Here is a 19,678-nt window from a genome sequence, read left to right as displayed (position 1 = left end):
AAATCTCCCTAGTTGTTTTTTTTTATATATTTTATTGATTTTTTTTTTTTTTTTTTTTTTTTTACAGAGAGGAAGGGAGAGGGATAGAGAGCTAGAGACATCGATCAGCTGCCTCCTGCACACCTCCTACTGGGGATGTGCCCGCAACCAAGGTACATGCCCTTGACCGGAATCGAACCTGAGACCCTTCAGTCCACAGGCCGACGCTCTATCCACTGAGCCAAACCAGTTAGGACTCTCCCTTGATTTTTGCTTTTTATCAGGCTCTCGTGGGTCTCTCTTGAACATGCAGATAGTTTCTCAGTCAGCTAGAGATATGTAGAGAGCTTATTTTAGCCCTTCCGTGACTCTCTTTTTAAATATATTTTTTATTTCAGAGAAGAAGGGAGAGGAAGAGAGGTAGAAACATTAATGATGAGAGAGAATCACTGATCAGATGCCTCCTGCATGCTCCCTACTGGGGATCGAGCCCGAAACCCAGGCATGTGCCCTGACCAGGAACTGAACCGGAACCTCCTAGTTCATGGGTCTATTTGCATATTATGCTTTTATTAGATAGGATTTTTTTTATTGATTTCAGAGAGGAAGGGAGAGAAAGAGATAGAAACATCAGTGATGAGAGAGAATCACTGATCAGCTGCCTTCTGCATGCCCCCTACTGGGGATCAAGCCCACAACCTGGGCATGTGCTCTTGACGAGAATCGAACTCGGGACACTTCAGTCCACAGGCCAATGCTCTATCCACTGAGCCAAACTGGCTAAGGCCCAGCCCAATCAGAAAGAAGTACTCATGCTAGTGGTTGTAGGGCAGGTATTTCAGCTTCTTCTTGTCATATTCAATGGGCTGCCATTCACCCAGGACGAACATGAGCAGCATGTTCACATCTGGATCCTTCTGAAAAATGTTGGATTTGGTGTGATGCCTCACCAGTTGAGAGAGGCACCCTTTAAGTGGCCAATGATGAACTTATGGATGATGTGGTTCTACATGGACTTCTTTCAGACAGAGAGGTGGCTGTAATCGTGTTGCAGCCAGCCAGCTTGGGCCTGAGAGGTAGCAAGGACAAAGAGTGTGATGACGGTTGGGATCCAGCCATTGCCGAAGTAAAAGATGGTGAACCAAGCGATGCTCTCCATGATGATGATGTGGGCCAGGAGGAGGAGGAAGAAAGATGGTTGCTCTTGAACAGGTCATGTCCTCAGCAGTCTTCTTCAGGGTCTGGAAGTCCTCAGTGATCTGGGAGTTCTTGCCCTGGTCCTGGCTGGGTTCCTCTGGCGCCAGCTTACCAATCAGCAGGGGCTTCATGAACTTGCACACAAAATCAAGGACACGGTGAAGGTGCAGAAGGCATCTGTAGCATCTTCCCCTGTGTAGTGCCCAATGACCTGGTGGCCTCTGCGGGTGCCAGCTGGACCATTTGGTGATGTTGTAGACCTTGTGGTCGATGATGAGCCACTTGGTGCACAAGATTGTGCTTCTGAATTTCCTCCCAGCTGAAGGTGGGCATCAGTGCCTTGTGCTTGGTGGCCCCCTCACCCTGGTTCCTCTCCTTCCCCATGTTGCTTATTGACCAGGATCCCTCATGTACTGAGGCCTCAGTTGCCCAAGTTCTTAATTTTTCTAACAAAAACATCACAGAACAGATAATTAGAATGGCAAGTGTTTTCTATGTCTTTTCCAATACTATCTAGAATCAATTTATTGACCACTTCTTTCAAAGTCCTTGTCTGCACCTCTTGGGTCATGATTTCCATCATCTTCTAGATTTGGTGGACCTGTTGATGCTGAGCACAGGAGGTCTTCCAAATCTGATTGTTGCTTTTTTTTAGTAAAACCCACACAGAATAGAAGGAAATAACCATCGGTAGTCTTGACATCAACATGAGCTTCAATCATGGTCTGCCATTTTTTGCCCATGAACCCTTTGAGTGCCAACCAATATCCTAGGAACTATGCTAAAATTGCCAAGGCTTTTTTGCTGATTTTACAGCAGTTTAGGAAAAAAATTATGAATCGCAAGTAAAGGAAGTTACATATTCAAAAACTTAAGGAAACCTTTACCACACTGACATATTTAGCAATATCATCATCACTAATAAAAGCAGACTTAGAACTGGACGCCATTTCGAAGCTTTGATAGTGCTCCCAGCACTTTTGGCAAAAGACAGGAGGAGCGCGATCGCACTCCCTGGCACTCTAGGGGTGAAGCAAGTACATTTTGTCACAGGTAAGAGCCATCCACAGGAAATTAGTCAGGCCATTTTTGCCATGAATATCCTTAGTAATTAGCTTGAATTTTCTAAATGCAAATTCATCATTCTGCAGACCAGGTAGGCTCACTTCAAAAACATGATCCATAAGCCCTAGCCCAGCAACTCTCAACCTGTGGGTCGTGACCCCTTTGGTGGTCAAATGACCCTTTCACAGGGGTCACCTAAGACCATCCTGCATATCAGATATTTACATTATCTACACTAATAAAAGAGAAACATGGTAATTGGCGTACGACCGCTACCCTTCCCATTGGCTAATCAGCGAGATATGCAAATTAACTGTCAGCCAAGATGGCGGCCGGCAGCCAGGCAGCTGAGAACAGGAGGCTTGGTTGCCCCAGCGATGGAGGAAGCCAAGGTTCCCCGTCTGCAGCTGCGGGGCTCTGAGCTCCTGAAGCAACAACTCCAAAAGATACAATGTTTCAATTATAGAAGCTAAAAGACAGCGGTTAATTTGTATACTCAGGCTCCAAGCAGAGCAAAGCCAAACAGCCCTGAAGCCGCAGGGCAGAGAGGCCTCAGGGACCCGGGATCAGTGGAGCCGACAGGCCTCCCGGCCCCGGTTATCAGCAGAGCCGTGAGGCCTCCCGCCCCGGGATCAGCGGAGCCACGAGGCCTCCCGGCCCCCGGGATCAGCGGAACTGAGACGCCTCCCAGCCCGTGATCAGCGGAGCCATGAGGCCTCCCGGCCCCGTGATCAGCGGAGCCATGAGGCCTCCCGGCCCGTGATCAGCGGAGCCGCGAGGCCTCAGGACCCCGGGATCAGTGTGACAGGGGGCAGCGACCAAACCCCTGATTGCCCTGCGGGCTCTGGGTGTGACAGGGTGCGGAGCCCCAACCCTCTGATCGGCCCAGCTCTGTGTGTGACATGGGGGAGCTCCCCAACTCCCTGATGGGCCCTGCTCTGTGTGTGACAGGGTACGGAGCCCCAACCCCCCTGATGGGCCCTGCTCTGTGCATGACAGGGGGTGGCGCTGCAACTTCCCTATCGACCCTGCCTTGAGTGTGACAGGGGGCAGTGCCCCAACCCCCCAATCGGCCCTACCCTGAGCATGACTGAGGGTGGCATCACAACCTCCCGATCCGCCCTGCTCTGTGCATGACAGGGGGCGGTGCCCCAACTCCCCAATCGGCCCTGCTCTGAGCCCGACCAGGGGCTGCACCTAGGGATTGGGCCTGCCCTCTGCCACCTGGAAGCAGGCCTAAGCCAGCAGGTCGTTATCTCCTAATGGGTCCCAGACTGCGAGAGGGCATAGGCCGGGCTGAGGGACCTCCTCTCCCCACCCCGAGTGCACAAATTTTTGTGCACCGGGCCTCTAGTGATTCATAACAGTAGCAACATGACAGTTATGAAGTAGCAACGAAAATAATTTTATGGTTCGGTCACAACATGAGGAACTGTATTTAAAGGGCCAGAAGGTTGAGAACCACTGCCCTAGCCAGTTTGGCTCAGTGGATAGAGCATCAGCCTGCAGACTGAAGGGTCCCGGGTTCGATTCCAGTAAAAGGCACATGCCTGGGTTGCAGGCTCGATCCCCAGTGGGGGCATGCAGGAAGCAGCCAATCAATGATTCTCTTTCACCATTGATGTTTCTATCTCTTCCCCTCTCCCTTCCTCTCTGAAATCAATAAAAATATATTTTTAAAAATTGTTTACATTTATTTCTATTGAAATTCCTTAACTATTCACGCACTAAAACCATTCTCCCTCCTTTTTTGGGGGGTTAATCCTCACCTGAGGATATTTTTCCCATTGCTTTTCAAAGAGAATGGAAGGGAGGGAGGGTGGGGGAGAGAAAGGGAGAACAGAGAGAGAGAGAGAGAAACATCTATGTGAGATAGACACATGGATTGGTCGCCTCCTGTCAGAGCGAGGAACAAACCGCAACCCTGGTACGTGCCCTTGACCAGGAATCAAAACCTTGATGCTCAGGCTGACACTCTGACCACTGAACAACACCATCCAGGACAAAACCATTTTCCTTTCATTTCCTTTGGTTCTCTGAACATACTTTGAAGTCTGTGACAACTAACTTGAACATCTGAATAACTTAGAGAGTCCATTTCTTTTTTTTTTATTAATTAAATCTTTATTGTTCAGATTATTTGTTCCTCTTTTTTCCCCCCATAACTCCCCTCCACCCAGTTCCCACCCCACCCTCCTCCCTCCCTCCCCACCCATTGTCCTCATCCATAGGTGCATGATTTTTGTCCAGTCTCTTCCCGCATCCCCCTCACCCCTTTTCCCCCCAAAAAATAGCCAGTCCACTCCCTTTCTATGCCCCTGATTCTATTATAATCACCAGTTTATTCTGTTTATCTGATTATTCACTTGATTTTCAGATTCACTTGTTGCTAGATATATTTGTTGTTCATAATTCGTATCTTTACCTTTTTCTTCTTCTTCCTCTTCTTAAAGGATACCTTTCAGCATTTCATATAATACTGGTTTGGTGGTGATGAACTCCTTTAGCTTTTTCTTATCTGTGAAGCTCTTTATCTGACCTTCAATTCTGAATGATAGCTTTGCTGGATAAAGTAATCTTGGTTGTAGGTTCTTGGTATTCACCACTTTGAATATTTCTTGCCACTCCCTTCTGGCCTGCAAAGTTTCTGTTGAGAAATCAGCTGACATTCATATGGGTACTCCCTTGTAGGTAACTGACTTTCTTTCTCTTGCTGCTTTTAAGATTCTCTCTTTGTCTTTTGCCCTTGGCATTTTAATTATGATGTGTCTTGGTGTGGTCCTCTTTGGATTCCTTTTTTTTGGGGTTCTCTGCGCTTCCTGGACCTGTAAGTCTATTTCTTTCACCAGGTAGGGGAAGTTTTCTGCCGGGGTCCAACCCCAGCGGGTCCAGGGGTCCCCAAAGGCGTGGACGGAGTCGGCGAAGAAGGAATGACACGGTGACAGCGTTCAGTTGATCAGCAGCCTAGCCAGGATCTCCAGCCAAGTTCTGGTCTCGATCTCCAGAGAGGTTCTGCTTAGGATCTCCAGCCGGGTTCTGTGTCCATGTTCTCTTGCTAGGTTCTCCAGGTTCTCCAGCCAGGTTCTGTAGCCAAGTTCCCTCGCTAGGTTCTCCAGCCAGGTTCAGTAGCCATGTTCCCTGGCTAAGTTCTCCAGCCAGGTTCAGTCACCAGGTTCTAGTCAGGTTCTCTTGCCAATTTCTGTAGTCAGGTTCAGTCCAGGATCTTTTGCCATGTTCTCTCGCTAGGTTCTGAGGCCAGTTTCTGCCCAGGATCTTTTGCCACGTTCTCTCCAGTGAAGTTCTGTCTCTAGAGAACATTCTGTGTAGGTTCTGTGCCAATTTCTGTCTCTCTCTCTGTCTCTTGCTGTCTTGTTACATCTGTATTTATACCAGTTGATTCAATCCTATCAATCTCTATTACAAAGGTTAGGGCGTTTCTTATCTCCATTCCAGGGAGTAAAGATTAAGTAGGGCGTTTCTTATCTCCATTCCAGGGAGTAAAGATTAAGTAGCTTAAGCACGATTGTTCATAGTTAAAGCGATTAATTACCCGCCTGGCACTTAGTTGAGAGGTTTTATTCCCTCCCTAACTTCAGGGGAAAATCCCTACCTGGGGAAACAACCTTTCTCAGAGACCTTAGTTAAAGGATATAGTGCCAAGAAGGTGAGCAAACACATTAAGAACAGTATGCCATATATGCCAGGTCCCTTGAAACAGCAAGCATGGACCGGCTTCCGGCAGTTTTCTGTCATTATTTCTTCAAATAGGTTTTCAATATCTTGCTCTCTCTCTTCTTCTGGCACCCCTATAATTTGGATGTTGGTATGCTTGAAGCTGTCCCAGAGGCTCCTTACACTATCTTCGTATTTTCGGATTCTTTTTTCATTTTGCTTTTTTGGTTGGGTGTTTTTTGCTTCTTTGTATTTCAAATCGTTGACTTGATTCTTGCGCTCCTCTGGTCTGCTGTTGGGAGTCTGTATAATATTCTTTATTTCAGTCAGTGTATGCTTAATTTCTAGTTGGTCCTTTATCACAACCTCGAGGGTCTCATTAGATTTCTTGTAGATCTCATTAAGTTTATCGGCAGTTTCTAGAAAATTCTTGAAAAACCTTAAAAGTGTGGTTTTGAACTCTATATCCAGTAGTTTGCTTTCCTCCATTTCTGTCATTTGTGTCCTTTTTCTTTGTCTCTGCATTTTTTATGCTTCCCTGTGTTGATAAAGTGGTTTTCTGTGCTGAGTGTCCTCTAGGGCCCAGTGGTTCGGCCTCCCCAATTAACTGAGGAGGACACTCTTGGTGCACCCCCTTGTGGTCTTTGTGCACAGTCTTGTTGTAGTTAAGCCTTGATTGTTGTAGTTATCACTGGGAGGAATTGACCTCTAGGCCAATTGGCTGTGAGAATCAGCTGTGTCTGCAGTGGGAGAACTTCTGTGCTGGAGACACCCCTCCGGGGCAAGACTTGCTTCAATGGGGCTTTGGTGCTCACTGAGTCTGCCCCGTAAGTGTGTCCTTTATGGTTCCACGGAGCTGCAAACTGGATGGTCCCACTCTGACCTCTGGGTTTCCTGGCTCCTGGATCTCTAGGAGGTGCTAATCTAGCCTTTGCCAGAGGCTATCCAGCAAAAGCCTCCCTGCAGGGCTTGGGCAGGGCAGGTCCCACGGGATCAACAGGGCAGGGCTAGCAGTTACGGCTGCTCTCAGTCCAGCCCTCAGAGGCTCTGCTTCTCAGTGTCCCGGTAATCACTGCAAGCCCCTCTGAGTGAAAGCTGCCCTCGAGTTCCAACCGATGCCAGACAGACCCGCTTCTCCCGTATGAGTCTGGGTCCCTAGAGACTCGCCCGGAACTGGAGCTCAGAGCCTGAGACTCCCTCCCGACTGAAAACGACAACCGCGCCCTCGGCCGCCAGCCCACTCCATATGCACCTCCACACCTTAGTATTTTACTTCCGTACTGCGCCATCTCTGAGTCTTGGTATGCTTTTCTCTTTCCTTCTAGTTGTAGAATTTCCACTCAGCCAGCCTTCCTGTGGTTCTGGATGATGTCCGTTCCGTCTTTTAGTTGTATTTTTGAAGTGGTTGTTCGAGGCAGCAAACTCCGGTGTTTACCTATGCCGCCATCTTGGTTTCTCTGAAAGTCCATTTCTATTGACTGCCTTTTCCCCTGAGTACAGGTCACTTTTCTTGTTCCTTTGCATGTCTGAGAATTTTTTGAATATTTTGGACATTCTATCTCATACATGTACTGACTTCTAGATCCTACTTGTTTTTCTTTGGGATTGTTTGGGGTGTTTTTTTTCTAGTAGGTAAGTAACTTATCTGGACTGAAACTATAGACTTTGCTTCCCCTGCAATGTGCAGCAACTGAGATACTGGAATTCTTTCAGCTCCTTTATTAGCCTGACCCCCGGCAGGTCTTCTTGAGTAATCTGATGATTGGCCAAAAATTTGGCCATAGATTATCTCAGATTTGGTGGGGCCTGCTCTCACTGTGCTTTCTTTATTCTGGAGATTACTCCCTAATTTTTCAGTCTTAGACTCTGTCTTCTCACACCTCGAGTCAATAAGACTTCAGATTTCTGCCATCTGAGCTACACATGATTGGGAAATGCAGTTAAAAAAGCAGGAAACTCATAGAGCTTACCTGGTGTAGGTTCAGTCAAAGACAGAATTCTGACTCTGATTTCTGCCTGCTTTTTCACCAGGCCTCTGGAACCTTCCCACGTTTAGAGGTTTCCCCAGGGCTTTTAGTAGTGTTGACAGTCAGATTGTGGCTTTCACCCTCTTCTATGGTTTTACTTACTTTCAAGGGCACCTCCCCTTATATCTCCAGGTAATGTATCTACACTGAACTCTGTTCTGTGCCACCCTGAGAAAGTAAGACTGAGGTTTTCCACTGCCACTTTCCTCTGCTGTGGGGGCTGGTAAATCCCCTCAGGCAAAAAACTTCAAAAGCTGCAAACTCATAATACTTATCATTTCCAATTACTGTTTTTTTAAAAGCTAGAGATTTATTATTTTGTGATTAATAACTGTCAAATTGGTTATGACACTATCCCACACTGTATACCACCATTCGCCAGTACAAGTTTTTAAACCAGACGGAGGCATAAGGCAGAGAGGGCAAAGACACATGAGTAATCCTGAACAACTTCCTCTAGCCATGCCTTCACCTTGACCTTCATACAAGTTTTCCTCCTGGGGTAAGTGTCAGAACAGTGCATGGCTATTGACCCTTTTTAACACATTTCGTACCGCTCAGGAGTTTTCTCGTGTTTCCCGCGCCATCTGTAAAGGACTGCTCACGAGTGTTCTCATTTTTTCATGCCCATGGAAAAAGGAGAGAATCTAAAATCTAGATACTTATGTAAATTTTGTTGGTCCCTCTTCATAGAGGAAAATTTTTACACAGTACCATACGTTAAAAAAGTACTAGGAACTTTAATTGTTTAATTGTTTAAGTAAATAAAAATGTTATAATTATTGAAAAACAACACCTAAAGTATATTATGATGATTTAAATAACGTGCAGTTTGCCCAAAAATGTGCAGTCCCTGGCGTATGTCTTAGAGATTTCTATGCAGTACGCAATGTGTTAATAGCAAGCAACTTACAGAAGTAATGCAATTCAACTCGTATTTCCTTTGAATTTTATTGGTCTGAACTCATTTTAGGTAACTTTAAAATTTTAATTTTCTGTACATGAAACTATAATGACCTAAGAGAATACTGAACCAGAGTCAGTCAAATATATTACTGACCCAAAGTTATGTTTAATTGATCCTAAAGAAATGTACCACACCAACAATTTGAGATTTAGGCAAACAGAACTTCTCTGAGGAGGAAAGAAAAAGGCTGTAGAACAGCCAAATGTACTCAACATTGTTAAAATGGCTCTTGTTTATCACCCCTGAATGATAAACTTATCATTTATGTTTACTATATTATATGCACAGAAATCCTAACAGAACCTTGGTTGCCAGTATTATTTAGGCTGGCCCATTCCAGGATAGATCCCCACCCCCTCCCCCAAGTTCCCCTCTCTGTGGCTCTGAAAAACACAATATTTACCTATTTCTTGATAAACTACCGAAACACTTCAGAAACAAGTAGCTCACAACTCATTTTAAGTTCATGTATTGCCTGTGCATGAGAAATCTGATAAACCCAAAAGATAGATCTATTTTTATACGGCGATTAAATATAATTTTCAGTGAAAGCAACATTTCAATTACAAACTGTAATGCCTATTAAACTACCTATAGGAGAAGCTGAAAAGTCCTAGGCAAATGCACTTTTGGGTTATATTACAGTGCTCCTTCAGGTAATTTACAATTAATCAGTGAATGTTGAGACAATGTTACATTATGTTGTCTGTACAATTAAATGTCCTTAAAGAGATAACGAGAATCAGCGTTTCTACTATATTAGTATAGGCAACAAACCTAACTGGCACTTTTGCTGAAAGATGTTTATCAAAGATGCTGTAAGATTCTACACAATTAGGAAATACTTTACTTCAAAGTATTTCCTTATCTTTACCAAGAAATGGCTTTAAAACTACCTGTGGAGCCCATGGATTGGGTAATGGATCTCTATTTTCTGTAAGGGAAGGTTGACTACTTTTACCTGAGGATGTATTGCTCACTAAGGAAGCAAATGGATTACCACTAAACTGTTCTTGCGCAGCACTCAGCATTGGTTCCTGAATATCTGTGTACGTGTGCCGTAAAGCATTGTATCCCCCTGGAATGCTTTCCAGATTACTCAAGGCTCAGTCCTGGTTTCTCATCATTTCCTGCATCATTGCTAGATTCCTGGCAAGTTCCAATGTTTGTCTCATAATATCTGGGTTATTCAGACTAATTTCTGGATTTCTCTGTATCAACTGCTGCATTTGTGGATTGGTCATAATTAACTGCCTCATCAGGTCAGGATTTGAAAGCATGTTCTGGACAAAGGGATTCTCCATGATCTGGACCATCATTTCAGGATTGGACATTAGTTGCCGTTGCATCTGGCTTTGTAGTTCAGAGAAGTTGGTAGAATTCAAACCCAAGCTACTTAGACTGACAAATCCTCCAAGAGCACCTAAACCAAAAGGGTTGCTAGGGGCAGAACCAGATGTAGAGTTACTATTAGCCCCTAGAGTGCCGGGGAGCACGATTGCGCTCCTCCTGTCTTTCGCCAAAAGTGCCAGGAGTGCTATCGCGCTCCTCCTGCAGTGTCCAGTTCTAAGTCTGCTTTTATTAGTGATGATGATATTGCTAAATATGTCAATTCTTGCTGTGAAGATAACAATTTTGTGGAAGATATTGAATATGTAACTTCATTTACTTGCGATTCACAATTTTTTTCCTAAACTGTTGTAAAATCAGCAAAAATGCCTTGGCAATTTTAGCAAAATTCCTAGGATATTGGTTGGCACTCAAAGGGTTAGGAACTGAAGATGTGGTAACATTGCTTCCACTAGTATTTGTTTGCTGGGCTGAATGATCCTGAGGCCTGTTTTGCGTTTTGATGACAAGGTCAACAGTAAGTCCGTCATGAATTCCATGCTGACTCAATGTATCTTGATCTTTTAAAATTTTTCCAGTAAATATCAACACAAGTTGGTCGGTATGTGATTTGAACCATTTAGAGATTTCTTCCTTGAACTGCTGGACAGAGTTCTCCTCCGGCACAGCGAACTCCTCCTTCTCCTTCCGGGTCTTCACAGTGACCTTCATGATCTTGGGCTCCGTGGAAGCAGAGGCCACGGCCTGGTCCCTTCTATCCTGGGAGCTCGGAGGGTCACCGCTTTCACCACTCTAGGCCATGGCGGCAGTGGTGACTCAGGAAGGAGCAGGCAAGCAAGGGGGAGCCAGCAGATGCCAGAGCTGGCTGGCCCAGACAATGGAGAACGCAGGACCCAATTACTGTTTTTCAAGAGTAAACTCCTCTAGCTTCTGTCTGCTTCTGGACCCTTTCCAGCTTCTTTAAATACAATTTTTACATATTTTATAATTATTATATGTGGGATGGTTCTGGAGACCACTTTACTCTGCCATCATTACTGAAAATTCCCCCTGAGGGATGGAGATTTTAAAATATTAAGTTTCTATATTTGTGAAACATAAATGCACAGTTTGGTGAAAAAAAAATTAAGATGTCTTCCATGTTTCTAGCTTGAGTGAGGGACTAACTATAGCAGCAGTGAAAAAAATTTAAGATGACTTCCATGTTTTTAGCTTGAGTGAGGGACCAACTATAGCAGTGTCAAAAACTAAGATAGACTGGCTCTAAGAAAATAACAGGCAGGTTATGTTTTAGACATACTGAATCTGAAGTACCTCTCAAAAATTCAAACAGAGACCCCAGACTTGGAATCAAGTTCCCAAAGATAGTAGCTAAAGCCATGGAAATAAATGAGCTTTCCCAAGAAGAGCATGTAAGTAAAGGAAACAGGATCAAAAATAGAGTATGTGGGAATATCAATGTTTAAGACGTGAGCACACAAAATGACCTACAAAACTGACTAAAAAAGAATAATCGGAGAGAAGGGAAAAAACAGGAAAGTGTTATAACAAGAAAACAGGGACAACTGCAACCTATATGAAACAATGCAGAGAGATTCAATCAGATAAGAACTCGAAATAATACACTTGGCAATTGTGAAGTTACCAGTGACCCCAGCAAGAGCAGCTTAGAAACCAAATTCTACAGGGCTGAGGATTAAATACAAGCGAATGAAAAAGGGAAAGCAAGTGCAGACTACCCTTCAAAATTTTAAATGAAAAGAGAACAATATAAGATTAACTAAAGATGCAAGGGGACAAGATCAAGGATGTATTTGGAAGGACTGAATCTGAACAATAAGGGCCATGTTCTCAGACTGAAAAGACAATGATAGAGTTTGGGCTATTGCACAAACATTTAGGAGAGCATATGAGCCCGACTGGGAAAGTGAATATCAGAGAAGGCTTCCTAGAATTAAAGCCTGGGGTGAGTCTTGAAGAATGAGTAGTAATTATCAGGTGAATAACAAAAAAAAACAAAAAAAAACAAACAAACAAAAAAAAGAAGATAGTATGATGCACCAGAAACCTATATAATTTTATTAACCTACATCACCCCAATGAATTCAATAAAAAATAAATTTTAAAGAGACAAAAATATGGTGGAATTCTGCTTCTAGTCAAGATGGAGTAACAGCTCAGCCCAGTGGTTGAGCATCAACCTATGAACCAGGAGATCAGAGTTGATTCCAGGTCAGGGCATGTCCCCAGGCAGTAGGCTCCATCCCCAGTAGGCAGGAGGCAGCTGATCAATGATTCTCTCTCATCATTGATGTTTCTATCTCTCCCTCTCCTTTCCTTTCTGAAATCAATAAAAATATATTAAAAAAATAAAAAGATGGAGTAACTGGGACTAGATTTATCATCCCATCTGCAACAATTTGAAAGCCAGACAAAATATCTGAAACAATAGCAGTCAAGACACTGACATTAAGCAATGAAAAGCAATTCCTAAGAAATGAAAATAGTGGGGAGTGATTAACATGGGAACTTATATGCTAATATGCATAGCCCATGGACACAGACAATAGTGTGGTGAAGGCCTGGGAGGGGTGGGTGCGGGGTAGAGGGAGTCAAAGGGAAAAAAACAAAGGGGACATCTGTAATACATTCAACAATAAAGATAAATAAAATAAAATAAATAAATGAAAATAAATAAATAAATAAATAAGACGAGCCCTAAAAGCTGATCTAACAGTAAAGAGAAACATATATATCTACAAATACAGTATGAGATTTCATTATCTCTCTAATAACTGATAGAAATTAATAGAAAAGATGTAAGGATATAGAAGATCTGAACAACACCTAATCTGAACAATTTGAACTAATTGACATTTATAGAACATGTGCCCAACAAATAGCAAGGTACATATTCTTTTCAACTGTACATGAAATATTTAACAGGATAAACCATATTCTGAGCCATAAAACAGGTCTCAATAAATTTAAAAGGATTCAAGCCATACAATGTTCACTGGATACAATGGCATTAAATTATCAATCCATAATACAATAATATCTAGAAAGTCCCCTCCAATAGTTTAAAACTACATAATGTACTTCTAAGCAACTCAAGGGTTAAAGGAGTAGTAACAAGGGAAATTTTAAAGCATTCTGAACTGAATGAAACTGTAAACAAAAATATCAAAATTTGTAGAATGTGGCTAAAGCAGTATTCAGAGGGAAATTTATAGCACTAAAATGCCTATGTTAGGAAAGAAGGTAGTCTCAAATCAATTACCTCAGATTATAACTTAAAAAACTAGAAAACAGCAAATAAAATCCAAATTAATCAGAAGAAATGAAATAATAAAGATTAGAGCATAAATCAATGAAACAGAAAACAGAAAAGCAATAGAGAAAAACAGATGAAACCAGAGATTGTTTTGGAGAAAATCTAGCTAGTCTGATTAGGAGAAGGGAGGAGAGTGAAGGAAAAAGGGAGAAAACAAATTATTAATATCAGGAATAAGAGAGGTAAGATATTAAAAGGGCAGTAAGAGAATATTGTGAACAACTTTATGCCAATAAATTTGACTACTGGGATAAAATGCATAAATTTCTTGAAAGACACAACCTGTCAAAGCTCACTCAAAAAGGGCTATTACTGATAATCAAAATAGTTATATAGCTATTACATAAATTGAATTTGGAGTTTAAAATGTTCCTACAGAGAACTCCAGGCCCAGATGACTTCACTAGAAAATTATATTGAGCATTTAAGAAATAAATAGTACCAATTCTACACAAAGCCTTCCAGAAAATTAAAGCACAGTGAAAATTTCTCAACTCATTCTATAAGGCCAGCATTACTCTGATATTAAAATCCAACAAAGACATTACAAGAAAACTACATATCCCTCATGAACACAGATGCAAAAATTAATAACAAAATTTTATTAAATAAATATGACAATTTATACAAAGGATAATACACCATGACTAAATGGAATTTATCCCAGAAATGCAAGGTTGGATTAACATTCAAAATCAATCAAGTTATTCACCATCATTAACACACTAAAACCAAAAAAACTATATAAATCTCAATAGATGTAGAAAAAGTATTTGACAAAATCCAACATTTATTCCTGATACAAATTCCCATAAAACTAGGAATAAAAAGGAACTTCCTCCAACAGGTAAAAGACATCTTTAAAAAACCTACAGCTAACATCATACTTAATGGTAAAGACTGAATGATTTCGCCTAAGATCAAGAACATGGCAAGTATGTACACTTTCATCACTTCTATTAAACATATATTCAAGGTTCTAGCCAATGTAATAGGCAAGAAAAAGGGAAGGCATCCAGATTGGAAAGGAAGTAAAATGGTTTTTATTCATAGACAACATGAAACATGATTACACATATAGAAAATCCTATGGAATCTACAAAAAACAATTACCAGAATGAATAAGTTAGTTTTGCAAATAAGTTAGGTTTCAGGATACAAAATCAATATACTAAAAAGTAATTATATTTCTATATATAATTGGAACTAAATAAATGGAAACTAAATTTTTAAAAATACCAATAATACATCAAAAATATGAAATACTTAGGGGCAAATCTGACAAAAGAGAAACCTGTTGCCTAAAAATTACAACATATCGCTGGCAGAAATTAGAGATGACTTAAATAAAAGGGAAAATATACTGTGTTCATGGATCAGTAGACTCACTATTATTATTAGGCTATCAATTCTTCCCCAATTGATTTACAGCCCTAAGTAATCTTAATCAAAATCCTAGAGGGCCTTTAAAAAAGAAAATGAAATGAATTGTCGAATCTCAGAGGGAAGACGGGGGTAGGTGGATGGGTGGGTGGGAAGAGATCAACCAAAGAACTTGTATGCATATATGCTAACCCATGGACAAAGACAATGGGGAGGGGTGAAGGCCTGGGCTGGGGGTGCAGGAGCAGGCTAGAAGGTGTCAATGAGGGAAAAGAGGACATACATAATACTTTCAACAATAAAGATTTAAAATAAATAAAATAAGAAATTGATGATTCTAAAATTTATATGAAAATAGAAAGGACCTAGAATAGTCAAAACATTTTTTATAACGAAGTACAAAATTGTAAGATTTACATTATCTGATTTAAAGACTTATTACAAAGCTATCAAGACAGTGTCACTCAGTGGTTAGAATGTAGGCCCAGACACCAAAGGGTTGCAGATTTGATTCCCAGTCAAGGACACATAACTGTGTGGCAAGTTCATCCAAGCCTGTGTGGGGGTGAGTGCGGGAGGCAACCAACTGATGTCTCTCTCTCACATCAATGTCTCTGTCTCTGTCTCTGTCTCTCTCAACCCCCCTTCCCTTCCACTCTCTCTAAAAATCAATGGAAAAAAATATCCTCAGGTGAGAATTAACAACAAAAAAAGACAGTGTGGTGTTGATGTTAGTATAAACAAGTAAACTGATGGAACCAAAGAGAATCCAGAAATAGATTCATAAACATGTGGCTAACTAGTTTTCAATAAAGATGAAAAGCAATTCAATGGAGAAAGGACAGAAAAAAATTATGATGCTTAGCACAACTGAATATTCATATGCTAATAAACAAAATACAGCAAAACCCTTCCACCCATAACTCCCACCACGTACAAAAAAATTCTAGACCTAAATGTAAAATCTAAAATTATAAAACTTAACCAAAAACTTATATACTTACTAGAGGCCCAGTGCATGAAAATTCATGCACTGGAGGGGGGTGGGGGGGGGTCCCTCAGCCAAGCCTGCCCTCGCTCACAGTCTGGGAGCTCTCGGGGTGGGAGGTGACCCGGCGATCAGGGGAAGGCGACGTCCCCATCACACCTCTGCTGCTGCCACTACCGGCAGCGCAAGCCTCGGCCGGCTATGGTTACCTGAGCCTCGGGCAGCACTGGGCGGCTGGGAAGCCGCCATCCGAGGCTGGCCTGCACCTCGGGCTGGCCCTGGGTGGGTGGGGGGCTGAGGGGACTGGGGGACTACAGAGGCAGGCGTGCGGCAAGGCGGGGCTGAGGGGACTAAGCACCGCCATCTTGTGGCTGTGGGCACTGCCATCTTTGAGGGTGGGGCAGTCAATTAGCATATTCCCTCCTTATTGGCTGTGGGCGCCACCATCTTTGAGGGTGGGACAGTCAATTAGCACATTCCCTCCTTATTGGCTGTGGGCGCCACCATCTTTGCGATGGTGTGAGGGTCAATTAGCATATTCCCTCTCTATTAGATAGGATATACTAGGTGTACCGGTTAATAATGATTTATTTCAATAGATGGAGTTACACATATGTTGATATATATATGCGATTTGGTATGTATGCTATTTTATTGTATTAACAACAAGCTTCAAAACTTCATATGTCAAGTTTTCTGAAGGTGTTAACATCATAGATATTTTTACACTTAAAAATGTTGAATTTCATGCCAAAAAAAAGCATTTGCGGGAAGTTTTAATTCATTACTTTATTTTGAAGAAAAGTGCTGCTGAAAGTTATCGTATACTTCAGGAAGCTTATGGTAAACATGCTCCATCTCAAGATACTTGTGAACGTTGGTTTAAATGCTTTAAAAGTGATGATTTCCATGTGAAAGACAATGAATGTCCAGGTCAACCAAAAAAGTTTGAAGACCAACACAGGAGCTGCCCCCTGGTGGTCAGTGTGCTCCCATAGGGGGAGCACTGCTCAGCCAGAAGCCCTGAACTGGGCTCACTGCTGGCGAGCCCAGCAGCAGTGCAGGGAGAGCCTCTTCCGCCTCCAAGGCCGCGCTAAGAATGTCTGACTGATGGCTTAGGCCTGCTCCCCCGGGGAACGGGCCTAAGTCATCAGTCAGACATCCCCCAAGGGCTCCCAGACTGTGAGAGGCACAGGCCAGGCTGAGGGACCCTCCCCCCAAGTGCACGAATTTTGTGCACTGGGCCTCTAGTAATACAAGAATGAACATCAGGACATTATATTAAGTGAAAGAAGCCAGAGACAAAAGACTACATAGTTTTGGTTCCGTTTATAAAAAATCCAGAAAAGGCAAATTTATAGAGACATCAAATTAGTGGATGCCTGGGACTGAGGGTGGGAGTGGGGCTGGCACAAGGGAACTTTTTTTTAGATGTTTTTATTTATTTTAGAGAGAGAGGAAGGGAGAGGGATAGAGAGATAGAAACATTGATGAGAGAGACACATTGATCGACTGCTTTCTGCACACCCTGTACTGGGATCAAGCCCACAACCGGGGCATGTGCCCTGATGGGGAATGGAACTGGGGACCTCTTGGTGCATGGATCAATGCTCAGCTACTAAGCCACACCAGCTGGTCATGAGAACTTTTAAGCAAACTAGCACAAGGGAAGTTTTTGGAATGACAGAAATGTTAATAAACTGGATTATAGTGATGATATACAACTCTACATATTTACTAAAATCATTGAACTGTATGCTTAAAAGGAGTGAGTTTTGTGAGTTGTTCCTCAATAACGTTGTTAAAAAGAAGAGTACATAATGTATAATTCCATTTATTTTTAAATTCTAGAAAATCTATAATAATCTAAAGCATATCAGTGGTTGTCTAGGGATAAAGACAGATTACAAAGGGACAGGAGGAAACTTTTGGGGTAATGAATATCTTTTTTTGTGGTTATGATTTTATGGATATATACATATATAAAAGTTAATCAAACTGTATACTATAAACATGAGCTCTTTATATGTCTATTATCCTATATAATAAAAGGCTAATATGCAAATAGACTGAACAGTGGAACAACCGGAACAACTGAACAACTGGTCGCTATGACGTGTGCTGACCACCAGGGAGCATGTGCAGAACACGGCTGGCATTGGCCGCGGCAGGATGGTAGAGCAGGTAAGCAGGGGTGCCAGACCAAGGCGGGGTGCCGGTTGCTGTCATCGGGGCGAGCCTCTGATGGTTACTGAAAATTCTTTGCTCCTATGTGCTGTGGTCCTGCCCGCCTGACACTCACACCCGCTGATGGCGCCAAGTGATTGGGACCGGCGCTGGGCACGAGCAGCAGGTGTGAGCGGGGCCGGCACTGGCATTAGGTGTGAGTGGCGGCTTTGGCACCAGCAGCGAGTGCAAGTGGCAGCTTTGGCGCCAGCAGCAGGTGCGAGCACCATCCTGCCTACTAAAGAATTTTCAGTAACCAGCAGAGGCTTGCCCCGATGACAGCGACTGCCCTGCCTTGGTCTGGCACCCCACTCACCTGCTCCACCCTCCCACCACAGCAAATGCCTGCCATGTTCCACACATGCCCCCTGGTGGATGTCATAGCGCACGTCATAGCGACCATTTGTTCGGCTGTTCAGTTGTTCCACCATTTGGTGTACTAGTATTTGCATATTAGCCTTTTATTACATAAGATTATGATTTTTAAAGAAACAGGAAAAGGAGATATGAAGCAAATTATCTTACTTCAGAAACTCTGAAATAATAGTGACATTTTAGGGGATGATATAGGATTGAAACACTTGGGTGAATTTTCTTAGGCAATTTTTTCTGGTATTTGACAGAAATCATAAAAACAAACCCAATTCTGAACAAACTCTAAGTCATATAATAATGCCCCAGGAGTACATCTATTTCTTCTTCAAAGAACTTTATTCAGATTGATGAAAGGTTTCTATTCATGTTCTCTTTCTCCATCTCTCATTTCTCCCTCTTGCTCCTTCCTCCTTCCTCCTCACTCTCAGTCTGGGAGCTACCTTCCCCAAATCAAGCAAGCCAGCCCCACTGGTTATGATTAATACCATAATTCAAGATGACCAAAAAAGAAAAACAAAAACCTCTATCGTGAGCTATTCTGTTTTGAGTAGTAGATTGCAGGGTACACACAGGATGCTGATACTTATCTGGGTCATAACTTCACGGTCCAGGTAGAGGCCCTCCTTGGTAAGACACATGCTACCCTGGTGTTTACTTAATATTAAAGAACTAGAGGTCCAGTGCAGTCCTTCGGGGTGGCCTGTGGGGATCAGGCCCCAGCTCACGCCCCCAGCCTCGCAGCCCTGCAGCCCGGCCTGGCACCCCACCATGGCCTGGTGCCACCCCCTCACCTGCTCCAATCATCCTGCCTGCGGGGCAATCGATCAGGGTCAGGCCCCCGCCCAGTCCCCTCAGCTCCTGGGAGCCGGGCAGCAGCCCAACCCCCTGCTGCCGCCACTGGTTGTCATCTGCGGGTCGGGCTCCCGCTTGCACCCGCCTTGGCCTGGCACCACCTGCTCACCTGCTCCACCATCCTGCCATAGTCCCGCTCTCATCGGGGCCCATCGGGGCCGGCAGTGCCTCCACTGCTGCCTGCTGCCAGCACCACGTCGCTGATGCCTGCCATATGCCACACTGCCCCCTGGTGGGTCAGCGCACATCATAGGGTGCGG

At 43.2% G+C, this 19,678-nt stretch overlaps 2 protein-coding genes and 1 pseudogene across 3 annotated transcripts in view; all 3 read right to left on the bottom strand.

Annotated features, from left to right (window-relative positions):
* Positions 1-19,678, bottom strand: part of KIAA0319L (KIAA0319 like) — a 114,648-nt gene that overhangs the window by 50,691 nt on the left and 44,279 nt on the right. The window lies entirely within an intron of this gene.
* On the bottom strand, positions 305-1,560 carry LOC308516950 (acyl-CoA 6-desaturase-like; annotated as a pseudogene). The gene is made up of 2 exons: positions 757-1,560; positions 305-308 (listed from the first exon to the last, which is right to left on the bottom strand). The product of its transcript is annotated as an acyl-CoA 6-desaturase-like (transcript).
* LOC308516949 (ubiquilin-1-like) lies at positions 9,759-18,622 on the bottom strand (the record flags this gene model as incomplete). Its single annotated transcript, XM_081088003.1, is given in 4 exon segments — positions 9,759-10,013; positions 10,017-10,384; positions 10,668-11,049; positions 18,557-18,622. Coding segments are annotated over 4 exon segments (1,071 nt in total).

This window comes from Myotis nattereri, assembly GCF_964212035.1.
Source record: "Myotis nattereri genome assembly, chromosome: 3".
NCBI lineage: Eukaryota > Metazoa > Chordata > Mammalia > Chiroptera > Vespertilionidae > Myotis > Myotis nattereri.
This window is presented reverse-complemented; position numbering and strand designations above follow the sequence as displayed.